This window comes from Canis lupus, chromosome 3, assembly GCF_011100685.1.
Source record: "Canis lupus familiaris isolate Mischka breed German Shepherd chromosome 3, alternate assembly UU_Cfam_GSD_1.0, whole genome shotgun sequence".
Classification (NCBI taxonomy): domain Eukaryota; kingdom Metazoa; phylum Chordata; class Mammalia; order Carnivora; family Canidae; genus Canis; species Canis lupus.
The window spans coordinates 39,455,747-39,476,537 of NC_049224.1; the positions used below are offsets into that span (position 1 = coordinate 39,455,747).

At 39.0% G+C, this 20,791-nt stretch overlaps 1 protein-coding gene and 1 long non-coding RNA gene across 2 annotated transcripts in view; one reads left to right on the top strand and one right to left on the bottom strand.

Moving 5' to 3' along the window:
• The window catches only part of TJP1 (tight junction protein 1), a 110,262-nt gene extending 91,843 nt beyond the window's left edge, over positions 1-18,419 (bottom strand). The window contains 1 exon segment of the mRNA NM_001003140.1: positions 18,381-18,419. Within this exon segment, the coding sequence (NP_001003140.1) occupies positions 18,381-18,407 (27 nt within the window). The 5' untranslated portion in view covers positions 18,408-18,419.
• Positions 18,420-18,670: 251 nt separating this feature from the next.
• On the top strand, positions 18,671-19,945 carry LOC119871191. The gene is made up of 2 exons (XR_005356913.1): positions 18,671-18,821; positions 19,205-19,945. It is a non-coding gene; the product is annotated as an uncharacterized LOC119871191 (long non-coding RNA).
• The last annotated feature ends 846 nt before the right edge of the window (positions 19,946-20,791 follow it).

Genomic DNA, 20,791 nt, shown 5'->3' on the forward strand with positions numbered 1-20,791 from the left:
AAAGTGGAATAACTTAAAGAACAAACCAAATAGGTAATATTCAAATTTAACTCATGGAATAAAATGGATATTCGTGAGTCCATACCAGTATAATAAAAAAAAAAATGAGAAAGGGACAGCACTCCTGACAGTGGAGTTTCAATTAGCAAACGTGGAAGGAAAAAGGGAAACAAAATTATCATCAGGCAAACCCCACAAGTAAGATGGGGTTACAGATGAGATCCACCAATGGATGCTAAAATTAGTGGGTGGAAGTTTGAAGAGTACCATGATTAACAGTCTCAAATTATCTCCTCCAAAATATTTATCAATTATAAAAATATAGTAACTTTACAGTGGAGAAATACCTTAAACAAATGTTCAAAGTAAACATCACCAATAATACAAATCAACATCACGAATCCCTTGAAATGATGCACCAAGGATACATTGTGATTTTTATAGTTTTTTTGCCAAAAATGCATCATCTCATTCTAAAATCATTAGACAGTATCAGACAAAACAAATTGAGGGGCATTCTACAAAATAACAGATTAATTCTCTTCAAAATATAAAGGTCATATACCACAGGGAAGACTGAGAGTCTGTTACACATTCAAAGGCACCAATAAGAAACAACCAAATACAATGTGGAATCCTGAAACAGAAGAAAAACTGGCAATATTTGAATACAGTCTATAATTTGGTGAATATTATTTTATCAGTGTTAATTTCTTATCCTTGATAATTCTATGCTTATGTAAAATATTAAAGTGAGTGGGATGAGGGACATTAAGGAAGGTACTGTTTTAAAAACTTTAACATTAGTTCAAAATAAAAAAGTTTAAAAAAATCCTTTCAATTTCTAAATAATCTAAGTAAGATACATGAAAAACCCACGATACCCACAGAACAAAGCACTCAATGGACAATAGACCAAATTTACAGACTCAATAGGTCACATTTCTTTAAAATCAGCCTTCCTATCTTAAACCCTATTTTATTTTTTTAAAGATTTATTTATTTGAGAAAGAAAGAGTAAGAGAGACTGCGAGGGCATGGCAGGAGGCAAGGGGAGGTGGTGTGGCAGAGGGAGAGAATCTTCAAGCAGAGTCCCCACTGAGTGCAAACCCCACGCAGGAGTAGATCTCACCATAATGAGATCATGCCTTGAGCTGAAACCAAGAGTTGGGACACTTAACCAACTGGGCTTAAACGACCAAGTGCCCCCCCAAAACTATTTCAAACAAATCACAAAACATCTAAGGTAAAAAAGGTGACAAGCTTTGTTTTAACTGGTAAGACTTTCTTAGACACACTGTTCAGGGAGCTTCCTCCTGCTTCTAAGATCAGGCATCTTGAAGCTGAAAATCTTACCATTAAGGTGGCAACAGTAATTGATCAAGATTCAAAGGAAGGGAGTTTTAATGCAAGTCATTTAGGTAAATTTATTTTTTTACCTCATCATTTATTTTCATGTAAAACTAGGTTTTTAAAGTAATGCTAATTACAGATACATAAGAGTTTAAAAATTTGGTATGTTGTCAAAAATAAAAAATAACCTAATATATACATATCCAACATAGTATTCATGTCCAGAATACACAAAGTATTCCTATCAATAAAGACAGCTTAATAGGAAAGATGCGCTAAGGGCTTGAGGAAGAAACTTCACAAAAGAAGATATCAAAATGGCCAATAAGCATGTGGGAAAAGTGCTATATTTCATTAATCAACAGGAGAATACAAATTAAAAACATAATGAAATGCTACCCAGACATTCAAACACAATGAGCTAATATGAAAAAGAAAACATGAAGTGTTAGTGAACAATCTAATCAGAACTCACTACAACTGGGGGTGTAAACTCATATAACTTCTTTGAAATCTGCCAGTATGCATAAGCTATGGTCACTATGGAATAAAAACGTGTACACTCACTACAAGAATATTCACAATAGTACTATTCCAAATAACCAAAAGACAAAAACAATCTAAATGCCCATCAGCAATAAAATAGAAAACTATAACAACATTTACTCAAAGTATTACACATTATGAAATGAATAAACCACAACTACACAAACCAATATGGATGAATCTCACAACGTTGTTCAATGTTGAACATAAGAAGCCAGGCATTAAGAAAACATACTATAGGTTTGCATTTGAGTATAATAACAATTTTTTTTAAAAACTACCCACTAAAATAGAAAAACTCCCAGAGGGAACTAGCCTTATCAGTTAAAGTCCTCTTAATTAAGACATACTATAAGGATTCTATAATTAGAAGTGTGATACTAGTGCATGATTAGACAAATAGACCAGTGGAACAGAATGGAAAATCCAGAAATAGATTACCAAAATAAATGGCAAATTAGGATGCAAGAAAGGTAACATCTCAAATTGCTGGTGAAAAGGATATGCTTGTTAATAAAATGGTGCTGGAACAACTAGTCAGTCACTTGAAAAAAACATAAAATTAGATCTATATTCTCCACCATTTAGGAGAATAAACTCCTAAAGAAATACAGTTCTAAATGTAAAAAATAAAACCATATAAATACTAGAAGAAAACCCAAGTGAATTTCTCTTTAATGTTGGTGTAGGAAAAGGCTTTCTAACCATAACTCACTTAGGAAATAAATCCGGTACACAAAAAAAAATTAAAAATGTCCAAATGACCAAAATGCAAACGTATACACACACACCATAAACATTCTTAAGCAGAAACCTAGGTGAATACATTTGCAAAATATACCACAAATGGCCAATATCTCTAATATGTAAAGAAATAAACCTACAGAAAAACAGAAAAGTCTAAAAAGAAAAAAGACAAATACTTCACATAAAAACAATTAAAATGGTCCTTAAATATTTGAAAAAAATGTTCAAACTCACTCACAAGAGAAATGGAAATTAAAATAACCCCAAGATGCCATCTTTTACCTATCGAAATGGCAAAAAATAAAAAGTACAACAACACAGTCTGTTTGCAAAACTGTGAGGATACAATTCCTCTCATAACTTTCTAATGGGAATACAAATTAGTACTGACTTTCTGGAGGGAATTTGGCAATACCTAACAGAACTAAACAACACGTAGAAGTAGAAGAGATTCTACTTCTAAGATACATATCCAACAATGTGAATATACATATGGAGAAAGTCATACACTGCAGCAATGTTTGTAATTTCAAGTTCATCTTGGCAACAACCTAAATGACCATATATGGGATAGTGAATGAAAAAACTATGGTATATCAGTACAATGGGAGTATTATGCAGCTATTAAAAATGATGATCTCTATGAACTGATATGGACCAATTTCAAGGACATACCTTTAAGTGAATAAATCTATCTATAGTATGCTACTCTTCCCTTGAAAGAAAGGAATATAAAATTATACATATATACCTATTCATTCCTCCGTGCAGAAGAAATACAGAAATGATAAATGAGAAACTAAAAAATTACAAGGTAAGCAGGAAATAGAAAGGAAAAGAAAATGGATTGGGGGTGTTGGGAATGAGGAAGAATTAACACTTCTGAGCATATATTTTTGTATATGCTTTGAACTACAGTAATGTTCCACATACCCCAAAATAATAAATAAATGAATATCAACCAGGATGAGATAGGTGGTGGTGGTGATCTTGGAGGTGGGACCCCAAACAGAATACACTTAACAAATAAACTATTTCAAAGGAATACCACAACTGAAGAGGATAGGGAAAACATTAACCTATGTGCCTGTCTAGCTGTGACTGCTGGAAGGGCCTGGGAACATCACCATCACAGTACCAATGGGCACACAGATCCTGGTTTCTAAATTCCACTCTCCAATAAAAGGATCAGGTCTCCTTGGCTAAGTGAGTGAATCCAGGGTTAGGGCAGGGAAAATGAACCTTAAACACTTGTACCAAAAAAATAAAAAGTGCTCTAAGTAGGATTTCAATAGCCAAAGCTGTAACAATGTGAGCAACAAAATAAATAATAATACTAACAGACTGTAATCCATGGAATAAATTATCTGTGAATGCATACTGATATAAATAATCAAATAAATAAGTAAAGAAGGGTTAGCTCTTCCTTACAGATAAATTCCAATTAACAAATGGAGAATCATCATCATGTCATCATCTCCTGACATGATGCACTGAGAAAGACAAGCCATTATGTCTGTGGTAGTCTTATCAAAAATGCATAATGTCAATCAAATCATGAAACATCACACAAACCCAAATTGGAACATTCTAAAAAACAACTGACCGGTGTTCACTCAAAGTGTCAAGGTTGTGAAAGACAAGGAAATAGAGAAACTAAAGTGTCATAGTTAACTGCCATAGTTAAAATGGTAGTATTTTTGGTATATGCACTATATAAAAATGTTAAAATTAACTTGTTTAATTTTAACTTCTTGATGTAGCTAATAAACATTCTAAGTTACATGTGCGACTCACATATTTCTATCAGAAGTGCTTTGGCTCTAATGACCAAAGAAGAGTAAATACAGAGAGAGGGCAGAGAAACATAGTAACCACCATGGGAAAGCAAGCATCCAAACATTACAAGGACAAACAACCCTGTTCCTCACCAATAAAACTACAGGGAGACAGGATAAAAAAGAGAGATGGAGGAACCTTATAGTATTTTTGTTTAAGATTTTATTTTTTAAAAAAGATTTTATTTATTTATTCATGAGAGACGCAGAGACACAGGGAGAGGGAGAAGCAGGCTCCATGCAGAGAGCCCGATGTGGGACTCAACCCCGGGTCTCCAGGATCACACCCTGGGCGAAAGGCGGCGCTAAATTGCTGGGCCACCGGGGCTGCCCAAGATTTTATTTTTAAGCAATCTCTACACCCAATGTGGGACTCGAACTCACAATCCTAACATCAAATGTTGCATGCTCCACCAACCGAGCAAGCCAGGTGCCCTGGGAGAACCTTATAGTCTAAGAGAATTAGGAGATACCAAACAACCAAAACAGAACTTTAAATCCTGATTCTTAAAAACTACATTTAAAAATAAAAGTTCATATTTAAGACAACTGGAAACTTTACATTGACTAAACACTGGATTTTGAATTTGGAAGTTATTTTTAAATTGTAATAATGGTCATCTCATTCTTTTTTAAAGAATTCTTATCTTTTAGAGATATATACTCAAATACTGACAGATAAAAAACACAAGTCTGGTACTTGCTTCAAAATAGTGGGGGAGAGAAGATACAATACATTGAGAAGTATCAATGAAACTGGCCATAATTTGATAACTGTACCTGGTGATGGTAATATGGGGACTTTCTATATTGTTCACCTACTTTTGTATGGGTATGAAATTCTACCACTTAAAAAAATAAAAAAGAAAGGTAACTTGAGGGGACTAGAAAATTTTTCAGAGTTTTTATTTAAATTCCAATACAGTTAACATGCTGTGTAATATTAGCTTCAGGTGTACAATATAGTGATTTAACACTTCCATACAACACCCAGTGCTCATCACTCATTCCCCATCACCACCGACCTTCTCCTCTGGTAACCATCAGTTTGTTCTCTATAGTTAAGAGTCTGTCTCTTTCTTTGTTTCTGTCCTCTCCCCACATCTGCTTGTTTGTTTTGTTTCTTAAATTCCACGAGTTGAAATCAGGTATTTGTCTTTTTCTGACTGGTTTATTTCACTTAGCATTCTACGCTAGTTCCATCCATGTCATTGCAAATGGCAAGATTGAATTATTTTTGATGGCTGAATAATATTCCATATTTTATATATATGTGATACACACACACACACACACACACACACACAAACACCACATCTTTATCCGTTCAGTTGATAGACACTTGGGCTGTTTCCATAATTTGGCTATTGTTGATAATGCTGCTATAAACAATGGGGTGCAGGTATCCCTATGAATTATTATTTTTGTATCGAGTAAAGAACTAGTAGTGCAATTGCTGGATCTTAGGGTAGTTCTATTTTTCACTTTCTGAGGAACCTCCATACTGTTTTCTAGAGTGGCTGCACCACTTTGCATTCCCACCAACAGTACAAGAGGGTTCTCCTTTCTTCACATCCTCGCCAGCACTTGATTCTTGTGTTCTTGATTTTAGCCATTCTGACAGGTCTGAGGTAATATCTCATTGTGGTTTTGACTTGCATTTCCCTGATTAATGATGTTGAGTATCTTTTCATGCATCTGTTGGTCAGCTGTATGTCTTCTTTGTTGTTTTTTTTTAACTGTTTAAAAAAGATTTTATTCATTTATTCATGAGAGACACACAGAGAGAGAGAGGCAGAGACACAGGCAGAGGGAGAAGCAGGCTCCATGTAAGGAGCCCGACGTGGGACTTGATCCCGGGACTCCAGGATCACACCCTAGGCAGAAGGCAGGCGCCAAACCGCTGAGCCACCCAGGGATCTCCCTGGTTTTTAAATTTTTATGTAAATTCCAGTTAGTTAACATACATTGTAGTATCAGTTTCAGATGTACAACACAGTGACTCAACGCTTCATACAACACCCAGTGCTCATCCAACAAGTTCACTCCTTAATGAGAGGGCCAGAAATTAATTACTGATCTAGGGAAGACTCAAATCAAGAATGCTGCTACAAAGATGCCAGGCCAGTAAATAAATTTCCCATAGGATGGCTACTTCAACAGCTCTCTCTCTTCAGAAAAGAAAAATGCAGCTAGGTCTAGAGATGTGTTAGCACCTTCTAGGAGTTTCTAGGCTGACTTTAACCTAGTCTATTACAAGTGAGTAACAGAGTATTAAAAAGGCCACTCTAAGTTTAGGAAAGACATCAGATATTAATCAAATAACCAGAAGACAAGTAAACACAAACTGCTGTATGTTACAAAGAAAAAAGTATACAGATCTTTTTTTTTTTTATTTTTTTTTTTAAGATTTTGTTTATTCATGAAAGACAGAGAGACAGAGACAGAGAGAGAGAAGCAGAGACACAGGCAGAGGGAGATACAGGCTCCATGCAGGGAGCCTGACGTGGGACTTGATCCCGGGTCTCCAGGATCACGCCCTGGACTGAAGGCAATGCTAAACCTCTGAGCCACAGGGGCTGCCCATATAGAGATCTTAAAGGAGAGTTCTGACCTATTTTTTGGGCTCAGGACATGTGATTCTTGAGACAGGTGCTTGGTGAATAAAGGGTAAAGGTAGGGAAGCTCTCCAGGTAGAAAAACAGTACACGCAAGAACCCCCTAGAGCAGGAAAGTCCTTTCACTCATTCAAATAATATTTGAGAGTTTACTCTATGCCAGACACCGTGTTAAGTTCTGTGACTAGGACACCATCAGTACTGATCTTTCTTCACATGGAGCTTACAATCTAGAAGAAGAAAAAAAAATTCACAACTAAATATATAATCACAGGCTTAAATGAGTACTTCAAAGAAAGAAAAACAGTGCTACGAGAGGAGAAACTTGGCAGGAAGTGTAACAGCCACAAGGAACCAAAAAGAGGACAGCATAGTTTGAGAACACAGAGCAAGGAGGAGAAAGATGCAAAATGAGGCCAGAGCGATAGGCAGGAGTCAAATAATCCAGAAGGAGCTTACTGACCATAGTATGGATTTTGGTCTTCTAAAGGCAGTAAGTCTAGGAGTTTTAGGAAGAGGGTGGGAAGCTAGTAAAACTTGAGTCTAGGAGTTTTAGGAAGAGGGTGGGAAGCTAGTAAAACTTGGATTTTGAAAAGAGTAAGGAAAAAGAAGGGGTATATTATACTTAGGCAGCTATTACAGGAATCCAGAGAGACTATAACATATATGTATGTATACATGTGTTGGGGCAGAGGGAAAGTATAGGGGATGCTACAAAGTACAGATGGAACAAGCAGAAACTACTACTAAGTGCTCAGGAGTTAAAAAGTGACAGAATTTGCTAATCAATCATTCACCTTACTGGATAGATATTCCAGCTGTGTGTTGGATTTGGAATAGTATTCTCTAATCCATCAGAATAAAGATGTAATAATTTTTTTCAAAAATATCTCGGAGAAAATAAAAATATCTCAGAGCCGGGATCCCTGGGTGGCTTGGTGGTGTAGTGCCTGCCTTTGGCCCAGGACATGATCCTGGGGGTCCCGGGATCGAGTCCCACGTCAGGCTCCTTGCGTGGAGCCTGCTTCTCCTTCTGCCTATGTCTCTGCTTCTCTTGCTCTCCCCTCTGTGTCTCACGAATAAATGAGCAAAATCTTAAAAAAAAAAAAAAAAAAAAATCTCAGAGCCCAAAGATTTCTCTGAAACCATAGCACATCTTGCTGGGCTCTTAACCTACAGGCCAACCTTTGTGCAGTATCAAATAAGCAAATGTATACATACATAAACACATAAATTAAATGTTCATACTAGGATGCACACACGCAAAAGAAACCTAATTCCTAGGTGCCTCTTCTCTAACATTAAAACAAACTTCACTTAAAATGTTTTTAGAAGATATAGCTTAACATAACAGCTCACAATGTGCTGAACGCTGTGCTGAGTGCACAACCACCCTGAGGTGGGTACTGTCAATATTATCTGTGTTTCACGGATGAGAGAACAGCTATTAAGTGGCTGTATGTTACAAAGAAAAAAGATTCAAGATTCAGATTCCATAATCTAAATTCATATAGTAAAGCAATTAAAACTTAGGGCTATTCAATGATAACCTTTCCAGTCCTTAGTTTACTTGATCTCTCTCTGTGCAGGATCTGGCCAGCTGAGAGGTCTCTCTTGAAACTCTTTTTTTCGCTGGCCTTTCCCTGTGCCACTACCCTCAAACCACATTCCAATCAAGAGCTGCCATTCATGAAAAGACCATTAAAATGAGTACCACCATGCTGGAAAACATATCTAAAATACATAAAATCAACTGGGTTTTATCCAAAAAATGTAAAGCACATCAATAAGAAAAGAAAGTCCCACAAAAAAGCAGGCAAAAAACTTGGGCAGGCTATATACATGAAAAGTTGCTCAACCTCATCTAGTCAAAGAAATGTAAATTAAGACTACAAAGAAATCGTACTAAAAGACCCATCAGAAGGGCTAAAATTGAAGTGTCTAATAACACCAAGTACTGGTGAAAATGCAGAGCAAAAGAAACTCTCATTCACTGATGATGAAGACTGCAAACTGGTACAACCTCTTTGGAAAACACATTATTCAATCACTATTTCAATTACAAAAATTGAAAATACACTAAACAATCCAGGAGCAACTCCATCCCCAAATACATATCTTAAGAGAAATATGGGTGTGCACCAAAAGAAATGTACAAGTGTTTATGGAAGCATTACTCTTAACAGACCAAATTACGATATAACCCAAATGTCCATCAACAGCAGATTGAATAAACTGTAGAATATTCATGGAATAGAACACTATACAGATGAATGAACTCATACACAACATACAAATCTTAAAAACATAAAGTCACCACACTGCCTTAGGGGAGTAAAGGTGTCATCTAGGAAGGTCACAACATATGGATCTTATGGTCAAGACTGAGGCTACCTAACTAGGGTAGTATTATTAGGAACAAGCAAGGCAAAAAGCTTCTGAGAAGCTGGCAATATTTTATTTCTTGACTTGGGTGGTGTTTATTTGGGTGTTGATTTTATAAATAATTTACATCTTCTTTAAGTACTTTTATACAGGTATTGTATTTCACAATAAAAAGGCACAAAAAGGACAATGTGTAAGTCATCTGACAATGTGTAAGTCAAGATAATTTACATAAAAATCCAGATTTACAACCTGTTTGAAAAACCGGAAGATCTGGCCTGCCTTCCTCCAAGCCAACAATCAGCTGGAGCTGAGCAACAGCTACTTCCTTCAGATCAGCTGTGCTCCCTGACTGCCACAGCACCGTGTGTTTCCCAGCTTCCAGGATTCATGCTACTTATGTGATCTAAAAGTCACCTAACACCATTCCACACTCATCTCCATGACACTCCTTTAGAACTCATGAATGTATAAGCATGTGCATGTACGAACTATAAAGCATACAAACAGGTGTGCAATTAGCTACAGCAAGTAAATTCAACCCCACATTTAAAATACAGGTAACACTAGTACATAACAGAGCTGTTATATACAGAGCTGTTAAGATTAAATAAAATAATGCACACAAAATACATACCTTAGTACTTGTCACAGAATCAATGCTCAGTATTAGGGGGCTATTTATTATCAACACGCTTTTCTCGTACTTACAACACATGTAAATCTACTTGCCACGGCCACTGTTTTCTGATTTTATAGACAATAGAGCAGAAAAATATGGGTTGGTATACATTTGATCAGATACTTCAACACATAACACTTAAAATCAACAACCAGTATATAAATCTTCCAAAGTTTCTTTACATGACACCACGAGAAAGATTTCCTACATTATACTTTGAAACACAGGCCTGTTTTTACTTGCTTTGTCCAAAGCATGTACTTTCTTGATTGTGGCTTTTATTGGTCTGATCAGAGTCAGGTAAATGGGTACTTACTAAAATATACTTTAAGATGATGAATTTTTAAGACCCTAGTCATAAAATATCCTCAAAACTAAACACTTCAGTTTTGACTTTTGAAGGTAGACATCATATGAACACCAAAAGCAGCTTACTTTATTTCACAGAGCTGTTATACTCCAATGACTAGCTAATAGGCTTATCTAATTCTTGCCCCTTAGAGGAATACAATACAAAGGAGAATTGAGGAATACAATTTTTTTCTCACAAAAAAACAAAAACAAAACCCACAAAAGTCTACTTCAAACTGTTTTTTTTTTTTCCAAAGTGGATTTGGCAGTGAAGTCCTCATACAATGGATTACTATGAATTTGATCCATGAATACAATGAAAACTAATGAACTAGTTACCCACATCTCACAAAAGCAATGCTGAGCAAAAGCAACCATACATAACAGAATCCACACTGGAAGATTCCGTGTGTGTAAATCTCACAGGCAAAACTACTGTGTTTGCGGAATGCATAATTAAGTGGTAAAATTATAAAGAAAAGCTAGAAAATGAGTACCACAGAAGACAAGACAGTTGTAATCTTTGGGAGAAGGAGGTTATGATCCAGAAATGGCATGTTAGGAATTCTAGAACTTATCATCATGTACAGTATTTTATTTGTTGTTGTCTGCTCACTGTTAAAATGCTCCATGTGTATAGAGATGTTCACTGTTCCATCTCTAGCATCTACAACAGGGCCTGGCACATGCTAGGTTCCCAATAAGTATCTGTTGAATGTAAAGTAAAATTTCAAAAACTCAAATTATTCCGTATTTCACAGCTTGTCAGATCCTAAATATAATAGTAACAGCTAGCATATTGTGCATTTTCCATGTTAGTATTCTCAAGGAGTTTTAAGTATGTAAATAAATTCTAATTAATTCTTAACCTTTTTCTTAACATTTTTCTCCTTTTGAGATACTTTCACCAAACACATGCACACAATTACATGGCTGTGTCCAGATTCAATTCAACATTTTTTAAAAATTAACAAAGAAAAATACTGAAACTCATGTGTTAGAGCAAGCCTAGGCTCTAGATAAGACTCTACCACCTTCCCCAAACAAAAAAGGCACATAAGATGCTGTATTACTATAAAATGACTGTAAGTGGGCTCATATTTTTTATGAGTAAATAATGTAAAATTGAAATGTAAAACACGTATCACAACTGATTATTACAGTATAAAGCGGCTGGAAACTATAAGCTTCTAGAGGACAGAGATCCAAAACAAAATGTGCTCAATGAATGTTTCTTGGGTTAACAACAACAACAAAAAATTAATTACCAAAATCTTCCTGGATTTTATAATTATGAACCTGAGAGGTAATTAAGTTTAATTCAGTCGTCAGAAACTGTACAAACCCCAAAGATTACCAATGACAATTTCAAAAGTGAAAATTCCTAAGATTGGGGATCCCTGGGTGGCTCAGCGGTTTAGTGCCTGCCTTTGGCCCAGGGCATGATCCTGGAGTCCCAGGATCGAGCCCCACATCGGGCTCCCTGCGTGGAGCCTGCTTCTCCTTCTGCCTGTATCTGTTTCTCTCTCTGTGTCTCTCATGAATGAATAAATAAAATCTTAAAAAAAAAAAAATTCCTAAGATTAAAAAAAAAAGAAGAAGAAGAAGAAAAAAAAAGAACTTTCACTCCTTGGGAATATATGCTATTTAAAAAAAAAAAAATTGGCAAATAAAAAAAAATTTTAATTAGAAGAGGCATATGCTAACCTTATGTTCCTAATTAGTATCCATATAAAGTAATATTAGCTCCTGTTTTCACATCCCTTCTGGGCACAATAAACTAGAATGACTGAGGTCATTTATCAGTCAACTTCCCAGAATTTCACTAGCACGAAAGAGTTTGGTGGTTCTGATATATACCTGCAACACGAATAGAAATTTATCTTTTGATCTATCCCAAAGTTAAGGGCCATCTGAGACTCAATATTTAACATTACATATGTAACAGTCACGGTTTTGTTATTAAGTCTCAAATGCTATGTTTTATGGTTCAAATTTTGGCAACACAGGTTTTCTCTTGTTCTGAAGCAGTGTTTTTGTGACATAGTCGATCACTCAAGAGTCTATTCTTTTCATTCATTTTTAAGTTATAAAATGAAACTCCCTACTCATATACTCACAGCATACTTCTCATTATTAAGAATTTATCTGTTTCAGAAGGAATGGAAATAAAGCACCTGGCTAACCCATAAAGGAGCAACCTGAAGCTACTCTTCTCTACAATAAATAAATAAAGAAGCACTCTAGGTCAGAGATACCAAAAGGGCTATATTTATTACTGCCTTGCACTGGAAATACAGTTCTGAAGCCTATCAATTTTGGATGAAATTTGAAACTCAGTAAACTGTAAAAACAAAACAAAATAAAAAAAAAATACAACTAAAAAACCCTCAGTAAACTATCCTAATGTCGCTCTCTTCCTACCAGATTAAAAGCTGTTAAACTCAAAAGGTTTCTCAAGACTGCCTTACAAAATCCAAAGATGCAAAGCAAGTTCCAGTCCAGTACTTCAGAAATATCATACTAGTCATCAACAATTATATCTTAATCTTATTTAACATTTGACCAGAAACTCTCCTAATAAAAAATACCTGCTCATTTCATTAGGCTGCCTTCAGCCACAATGCTCAGTTAGGACCAGATACCAAGCGCACATGTGTGCACAGGAGCCTGAAAAGAGGTATGACTGAGCAGTCAGGGATGGGTGGTCCCACACACGAATTTATAGCTGGGCTAATGGTCTTTCAATAGACTGAACCATGTCATGGTTTTTTTTTTTTTTTTTTTTTTTTTTTTTCTGTCATGGTTTTGTTGAGAAACAGGACTACATTCCCAAATTTTCACCAAAATTATTTTTTAAGACCTTTTTCTTAACAGCATGGTGATATGATGTTCTTATTTATACTGTTTTATTCTTAGAACTGTACAGAGTTTACATTTGGTCTCTAAATAGAAAAAAGATTAAAGAGCAAGTAAAAGTCAGAGCCAGTACATTGTTTCCAGGATTGAAAAAATGAGTGAACTACTGTAATCTGTTTCCTTCAAACCAAACAGGGAACAGTACTATCTACACAGCATTACAGCCCTCAAAGCCACAGATTGGTCTCAAATTCATTATTTGTTGGTTGTGGATGGCTGACTCCTCTATCACTCACTGACAGTAATCAATGGGCATCACGAGTCTTTGGTGGGGTTGTTGTTGTTTTTTTTTTTTTTAGAGTTTATTTATTTTAGAGGAAAAGAGGAGTAATGGAAGGGGTAGAGAGACACTCTCAAATGGACTCCCTTCTGAGCACGACCCTGAAATCACGACCTAAGCCGAAATGAAGAGTCAGATGCTCCACTGCCTGAGCCACCCAGGTGCCCCAGCATGAGTCCTTCTTAAATATAAAACGAAGGTTGTAAGATCCTAACATGAAAACATCTGTATCTTAAAAAAAAAAAAAAGGGGGGGGGGGAGGGTGTGTCTTTCCTAACAGTGTAGTGGAATTTGTGCCATTACACAACCTGAGAAAAAAGCCACAGTATGATTGGAAAAGTCACTGTCGTACAGGGGCGTCCGAAAATGAACTTGAGTCATAAATATAGTCAAGACGATCAACAAAGAACATGAATTAGTTTTAACCATAAATTAAATGCTAACATAAATAAAAGCCTTTTGCCTTAAATACTATTAAAATATTTCCAGTGAAAAATAAGTAATGTATAAACTTGGCATATCTAGAAAAATATTACTACAGTGAAGCTCATTAAAAGTTGGCAGACATAATCAACTGAATTCTCATAAAGTTCGGTGAGTTTCTCCTTTACTTTTAAAGTAATATGCAGCAAATATGCATTGATCAGTAAGTACCAAAATTAAAACTACATCGTACCAGCTGCTCAGAACACAATTCCTACCTGTAAAGACTAATTTTCTACAGTTCCTAACTTTCAAATGTTCACTATTAAGAAAATTCCAGGGGCACCTGGCTGACTTAGTCAATTGAGTGTCCAACTGTTGATTTCAGCTCAGGTTACAATCTCAGGGTTGTGAGTTCAAGCCCTGAAATTCAAGTTCATGCCCAGCCTTTCTGAATGAAGGAATGAAGGAATGAATAAATAAATAAGAAAAGTCCACTGTGCCTTACTTGATACAATAAATCAATTAAGTGATGTAAATGATTTTTATACATTATAATTTTAGAGATAAAACCACAAGAAAAAAAACGCTGTCCCTTAAACATAATGGAAACGTTTAAGCACCAAAATGTAATAAACATAAATGATAGTGCAACCTTAAATTTTATTGCTTCCTCCAAAGTGAAACAGCTTGAAAATCCACAAGCCACTGTAACTTCCTTCAGCCACTTTCTGTGAGTCAACCAATAGGAAACCCTCCTCCTAATAATTATTCACACCATTTTCTTACATAATTAACTCCTTGGTGAGACAGAGAACCACCCTCAAATCCTTATTTTCAACTTTAGAATAATTTTATTATCAGGCGCTCTAGTAATTATGCTTGCAATTCAGATGTATACTACATGTATAAAAACCTTTTCCTTTATTATTTAACATCACGTACAAAGAAGCCCTTTCTAGCTCAGGTGTACTTTTTAATGATCTATTTTATTTGCTCTTACTCAAACATGTCATCTGGATTTGGGGGGAGCCTATGGTTTAAAGCAGAAAACTACCATTTAAAAAAAAAAAAAAAAAAGGATAACCAGCAGTCCCAGCATTACCTACTGAATAAATAACCCATCCTTTCCCCAGTAATCTACAATATTCTTGTAGTATAGTAACTCTATGAAATAAGCATTATTTCATTATGCTCTTGCTGGCTAAGTGAATTTGGGCAAATTACTTTATCTCTGTTTCAATTTCCTCAATCATAAAGTGGGGATAATAGTAATGCTCATTTCATAGAGTTACTGTAAGAATTAAATCAGTTAATTCATGTTACGCACTTAGGACAATACCTGACGCACTTAATGCTGCTGATAATCACCAAAAGCTCATAAATACAAAACTGTTCCTGGATTCTGTGGTTCCACTGTCTATTCCTGAGCTGACAGAAGCTTTAAATTACTCCAAATTTATAACACATTAGGTTTCCTAGTAGGGCCTTCTTTGTCCAAAATTTCATGGCTTTCATTCATTCATTTTATCAGATAAACTTTCTCATTAATATGTCAAGTTTTCTATAATGCCACTGAAATTCTATTTGGAATTTTATTACATTTATACATAAATCGACTTGGGGTAATCAGTATATTCTATAATACTGACTCTCCCCAATTCCCTCACATCTAATTCACTCAGGTTTTATGTCCTTTAAAATTTACCAACAAGTGTTGCATTTATTCCCTAGGCATGTTCTTCTCTGAGAAAAATTTAGTAGGATTTACCAGATTTTTAAAAGCACATACCCTTGGACCCAGAAATTCCATTTTTAAGAACTTAACACAATAGTACACAGATATAAATATAAAGCTACTTATTACAACAGCAAAATCCTGAACACAAGTTAAATGTCTGTCAATAAGGTAATGATGATCTGCGGCATATTCTCAGGATAGCAGACTATTCAGCTATTACAAAAAGATACAGAACCACAGGCACTGGCTTAGAGAAGAGTTCTACAAACTACTCTGCTAAAACAAAAAAGCAGGGGATCCCTGGGTGGCGCAGCGGTTTGGCGCCTGCCTTTGGCCCAGGGCGCGATCCTGGAGACCCGGGATCGAATCCCACGTCCGGCTCCCGGTGCATGAAGCCTGCTTCTCCCTCTGCCTATGTCTCTGCCCCTCTCTCTCTCTCTCTCTCTCTCTCTCTCTCGATCTGTGTGACTATCATAAATAAATAAAAATTAAAACAAAAATTAAAACAAAAAAGCCAGCTGCAAAATTAAGGTCTTCTTTTTGTTTTTTAAACTGAGGGTTAGAGTAGGGGAACAAAAGTATCACGTGTATAGTATTAAGTACACAGTCTGACTTGTAGTAAGCATTTTTAGTCACCTCGAGAAATTAAATGCGATTTAGGGAAATGGCTGAATATTCTTTCATTTCGCCTATTTTTTACAGCCTACCTGCCTTGTTCTACAAAAGGTTTTGTGGTAGGCTCATAATACAGCATTTAAAATAAATAAGCTTTCAGCTTACACTTTACTCACAAATATTTAAAAACACACATGTTCCCACAATGTAATATTCAACTAGTGATGCTTTTCAACATGCTATAAAAATCTCAACCCCATAATTCAGGAGGAAAAGGACTGTTCCTTCTAAATCATTTTACTGTAACAAGCCATTGAAAACTTCTTTCTCTCCATACTTGAAAAAAACCTTTTTAAAGTGTGTTGTCTGGTGAGGTAGCATTTTCCTCATGTAGCGCTGCCTGAATTGAAATACGGTAATAAATACTTACTAGGTTTTTATATATATAGTACATACAATATGCTAAATATAGTATATATACATAGTATTTATATATATATATATAAACATAGTAATCTTTTAAAAATGAAGTGTGTCGTCTTGGATATCAAGTATCAGAGATCCCACCTCAGGAACAAAGTGACATTATGTGTAATATGAAAACAGAGCCCTTCCACCTAGGAAAGGAAACCCCTAAAGGGTGAACAATATAAACATTTTAAAATCTAAGCAAAATGTCGTTTTTTATTCCAAGTCATTGGCTCAAGTTTCATCTTTAGGTTGTTCTTCATCAACATAAGGTCAAAAAGGTGCAAATTAAAGTTTCTTAAAGAAAGAATATACATATATATATATATATTCACTACTAAATGTAACCGCTGACTTCTGCCTCCCAGAAAAAATCCTGAGTTCAGAAACTTCCATTCCAGATGCTATGAATAAACATTTCCAAAAGAAAAAATAAACACACAAACCACTACCTTAAGTACTTCGATACTATCTGAAGTAACGAACTGATTTTCAGAGAGATTTACAATTCACATTTCTGTATGTCTGCGACTGCTAGAAAGAGCAGGCACTACTACTGTAGGAGAAAGATTAAAATGTGCAAACAGGAAGGGCGGATTTTGAGTTTACGAACTTGAGCTTTTCGACGTAACGCAGAAGTTGGTTCCACCGCACTGAGAAAAAATGCCTGAATACTGCAAAGCACATGAAAAATGACAGGAAAAAAGAAACGTTATTTTTTCTGCTGCACCCACAAGTCCTTCCTGATGCTATTTTTTAGACCTCACCTCCTTGTCCATTTGTAGCATTTTATGCTACCTGCTCCTGAGGGTCCGTTTCAAATCGAACTATTAAAAAGTGTGAAGCGGTTACTTTCTCAATGCCGTGCCTTAGGCAGACTACACGGTGCGGGAGGGGCAATGCCGACCTACTACACAGAGCAGCGCCTGGCTGCCTCAATGCCTCCTCGCCGGCGCGCGCATACCACGGGGAGTGACATCAGATCGAAACTACACGGTTTCGCCGTGACCAACCAGCCCTCTCGGGACTGCGCTACCGGCGGGGGGAGGCGCACCCCAACCCCGACCTCCCGCCCGCCCCGCAGGACCCGCTCCCGAAGCCGAGTCCGCCGGGCGGACCTGTTGCGCGTCCCCGCCCGCAGCGAGCCGGGGCCCGGCACCGACGCCGGCGGCGCTGCACCTGCCCCTGGCCCGGGCCGCACCTCCGCGCGCCCGCCGCCCCGCCCGGGCCCCCGCCCCGCCCCCGCCCCCGCCCGCGGGGCTCCGAGCCGCAGCCCGCCGGGCCCGCAGCAGCCCGCGGGGAGGACGGCACCGCGGGGAGGACGGCGGGGAGGACGGCGGGGCGGGGCGGGGCCCGACGCCCGCAGGCGGCCGCGCTCGCTCGGGATCGGCCCGGCGGCCGCGGAGGCGCTCACCTTGGCGGCCGCGGCTCTGGCGGACATCTTGTCTCTCTCCAGCGCCGCGCGAGGCTCCTCGGACCCGAAACTCCGCGCCACCCGCCCGCCGGCTGCTCACGCCACGGACCAGATAAACATCTCCCGGGAGCGAGCGGGGCTGGGGGCGGGGGCGGGGGCGGCCGCGCAGGCCCGGCCCCCGGGGAGGGGACTCAACTCGGACAAAAGTCCGGGAAGCGCCCGCCCGCCCCGCCCGGGTCCTCTCCGCGGGGCGCGCCCGGCCGGCGCCTCCCTCCGAGTGCGGCCACTCGCTCGGCCTCGCCGAGCTCCCCCAGCCCGGACGCAGCGGCCCCGCCCGCTCCCCGCTGGGCAGCCCCGGGGGCCTCCGGCCGCCCCGCAGCCCGCCCGCTGGCCCCTCAGACGCCGGCTTCCGCACCTAACTTCCCTGGAACCGGGCGCGGGGTAGGGAACCCAGCGTCCGCAGCCTGAGCCGGCGCCGGCAACTGCGGGAGGCCACGCAAACCTGCCGGCCCGGCCCGGCCCGGCCCACTGAGCATGCCCGGCGGGGCGGGGGCGGGGGCGGGGCCACGGCGGGGCGGGGCGGGGCCACGGCGGGGGCGGGGCCTCCGCGGGCGGGGCGGGGCCTCCGCGGGGCGGGCGGGGCCTCTGCGGGGCGGGCGGGCGGGGCCTCTGCGGGGCGGGCGGCCCCGGGCCCGCTTCCTCCCGAGGTCCGACCCCAGGCGCCGAAGGAAAAGCCCGGTCCCGAAGTACTCGGTGGGCAGTTTCCGCTGGCATGCGAGTCTTCCTGTTTGTTTTTGTTTTGTTTTGTTTTGTTTTAATCAAAGGTCCGGCAGAAATCGCCCCCCGAGGAGGAAGCCCCTCTGTTCCCAAGCTTTCTCGACTTCCAGCAGAGACTTGTCCGCTGGTTCCTCGGCAAGCCACGGCGGCTCAGCCCCACGCGGAAGGGCGGCTGGAAAGGCGGGCCGAGCGAACACCCGACAGTAGTTTCCTTCACGTGGCGAACACCCACGGCCACGGCCGTCACCCCATGCCCGGGCCTTGCCGCCCCACTGAAAGCAGAGTGAGTCATTTCATCCTTAAGACGCTCCGAACCCGGCCAAAATGATTGCTCTCATTCTTGACGGACCGCGGTCTTGGGCACTCCTGGGTGAGCAGACTGAGAAATACCCACGAGGACTGCGAGGTCCTGGCCCACCCACGTGAGGCCTCGAGACACAGCCAAAGTCTCTCCCACCCCAGTAGGCAGGGATCTCCGAAGTCTTTTTCGGCAACCAGGATGCCTAGATTCGCAGAGGGGAGCAAAGGGCTCAGGTTGCCCTGGACCTCTAAGGGCAGTTCTCCAGCTCTCCTCTGAGCAGACAAGGTTAAAGACCTGCAACCCACGGTCCGGCGTTAATCAGCCTCCGCATACCCTTCCCACAAGGCTGATCACCTTGCTAAACACCAGAGTACGTAAGAAACTATTGCCGGCCTCATTATTCTACACTTGGTAAAACAGAAAGCTCTTCACAAATGTCAGAAATTCTAAGTAACAATAAATAACATTCACTTTTGTGTTAAACTTACGGTGTAATTTTTTGTTGTTGTTGTTTTTGGTCAAAGTATTATTTATTCTTTTAAGAATTGTAATTAAAATGTCCTTAGGAGCAAGCACTGTTTTTAAAGTGATGAAAGTTTTTACAGTAATAAAAGACCTTTCATATATTTATTACTTTTGCCATTTTATTAAGATGTGCAATCAGCATGACCTGCCTAGAACTAGGCATCATGTCTTTAATAGCACCTAAACCTAGAGACATACCTAAAAATGCACAGAAATTTTTTTTTCTCGTTTGTCACTTTTCATCAAGTCTTCCATACATCATTTAAATGCTAGATTACAACAATGATTTGTCAAAGATCTAATATACCTGATTACAACTTTATTTTACTTTAGCCATGGTTTAAACATAATGAAATCAAGCAAAGTTTACCTTGAGAATACCTTACTTTAAAAATTACATTTGCAAAAATATCTCAGTAATAGTACCCTTTAAAATTTTTTAATGGTATTTGTAATATCTGAAGTAAACTGGATATGTTTAACGTATTTCCTTTTCTCTAAAGAAACGAGAAAGTTTTTGTCATTTGTAAAAATAAGGGTAAAATATTTGTCAAGTCTTAAAAACATATCTCCATTCCAATGGTTTATTTTTGGGGCAGTGCTTTGATAAGAAGTGGAAAGCATAGAGCATAATCTCAGATAGTTGCCCCTGTAACAATGAAGAGTTCAGTTCATCTACTGAACAACAAAATTTATACCACAACTTTAATGCTCAGCTATGAACTGAGCATGGAGGTGGTTACACCTCCTCTAGACTCATTCATCACATGGGAAGAAATACAAGCAAATTTGAGATTCTCAGAGTAAC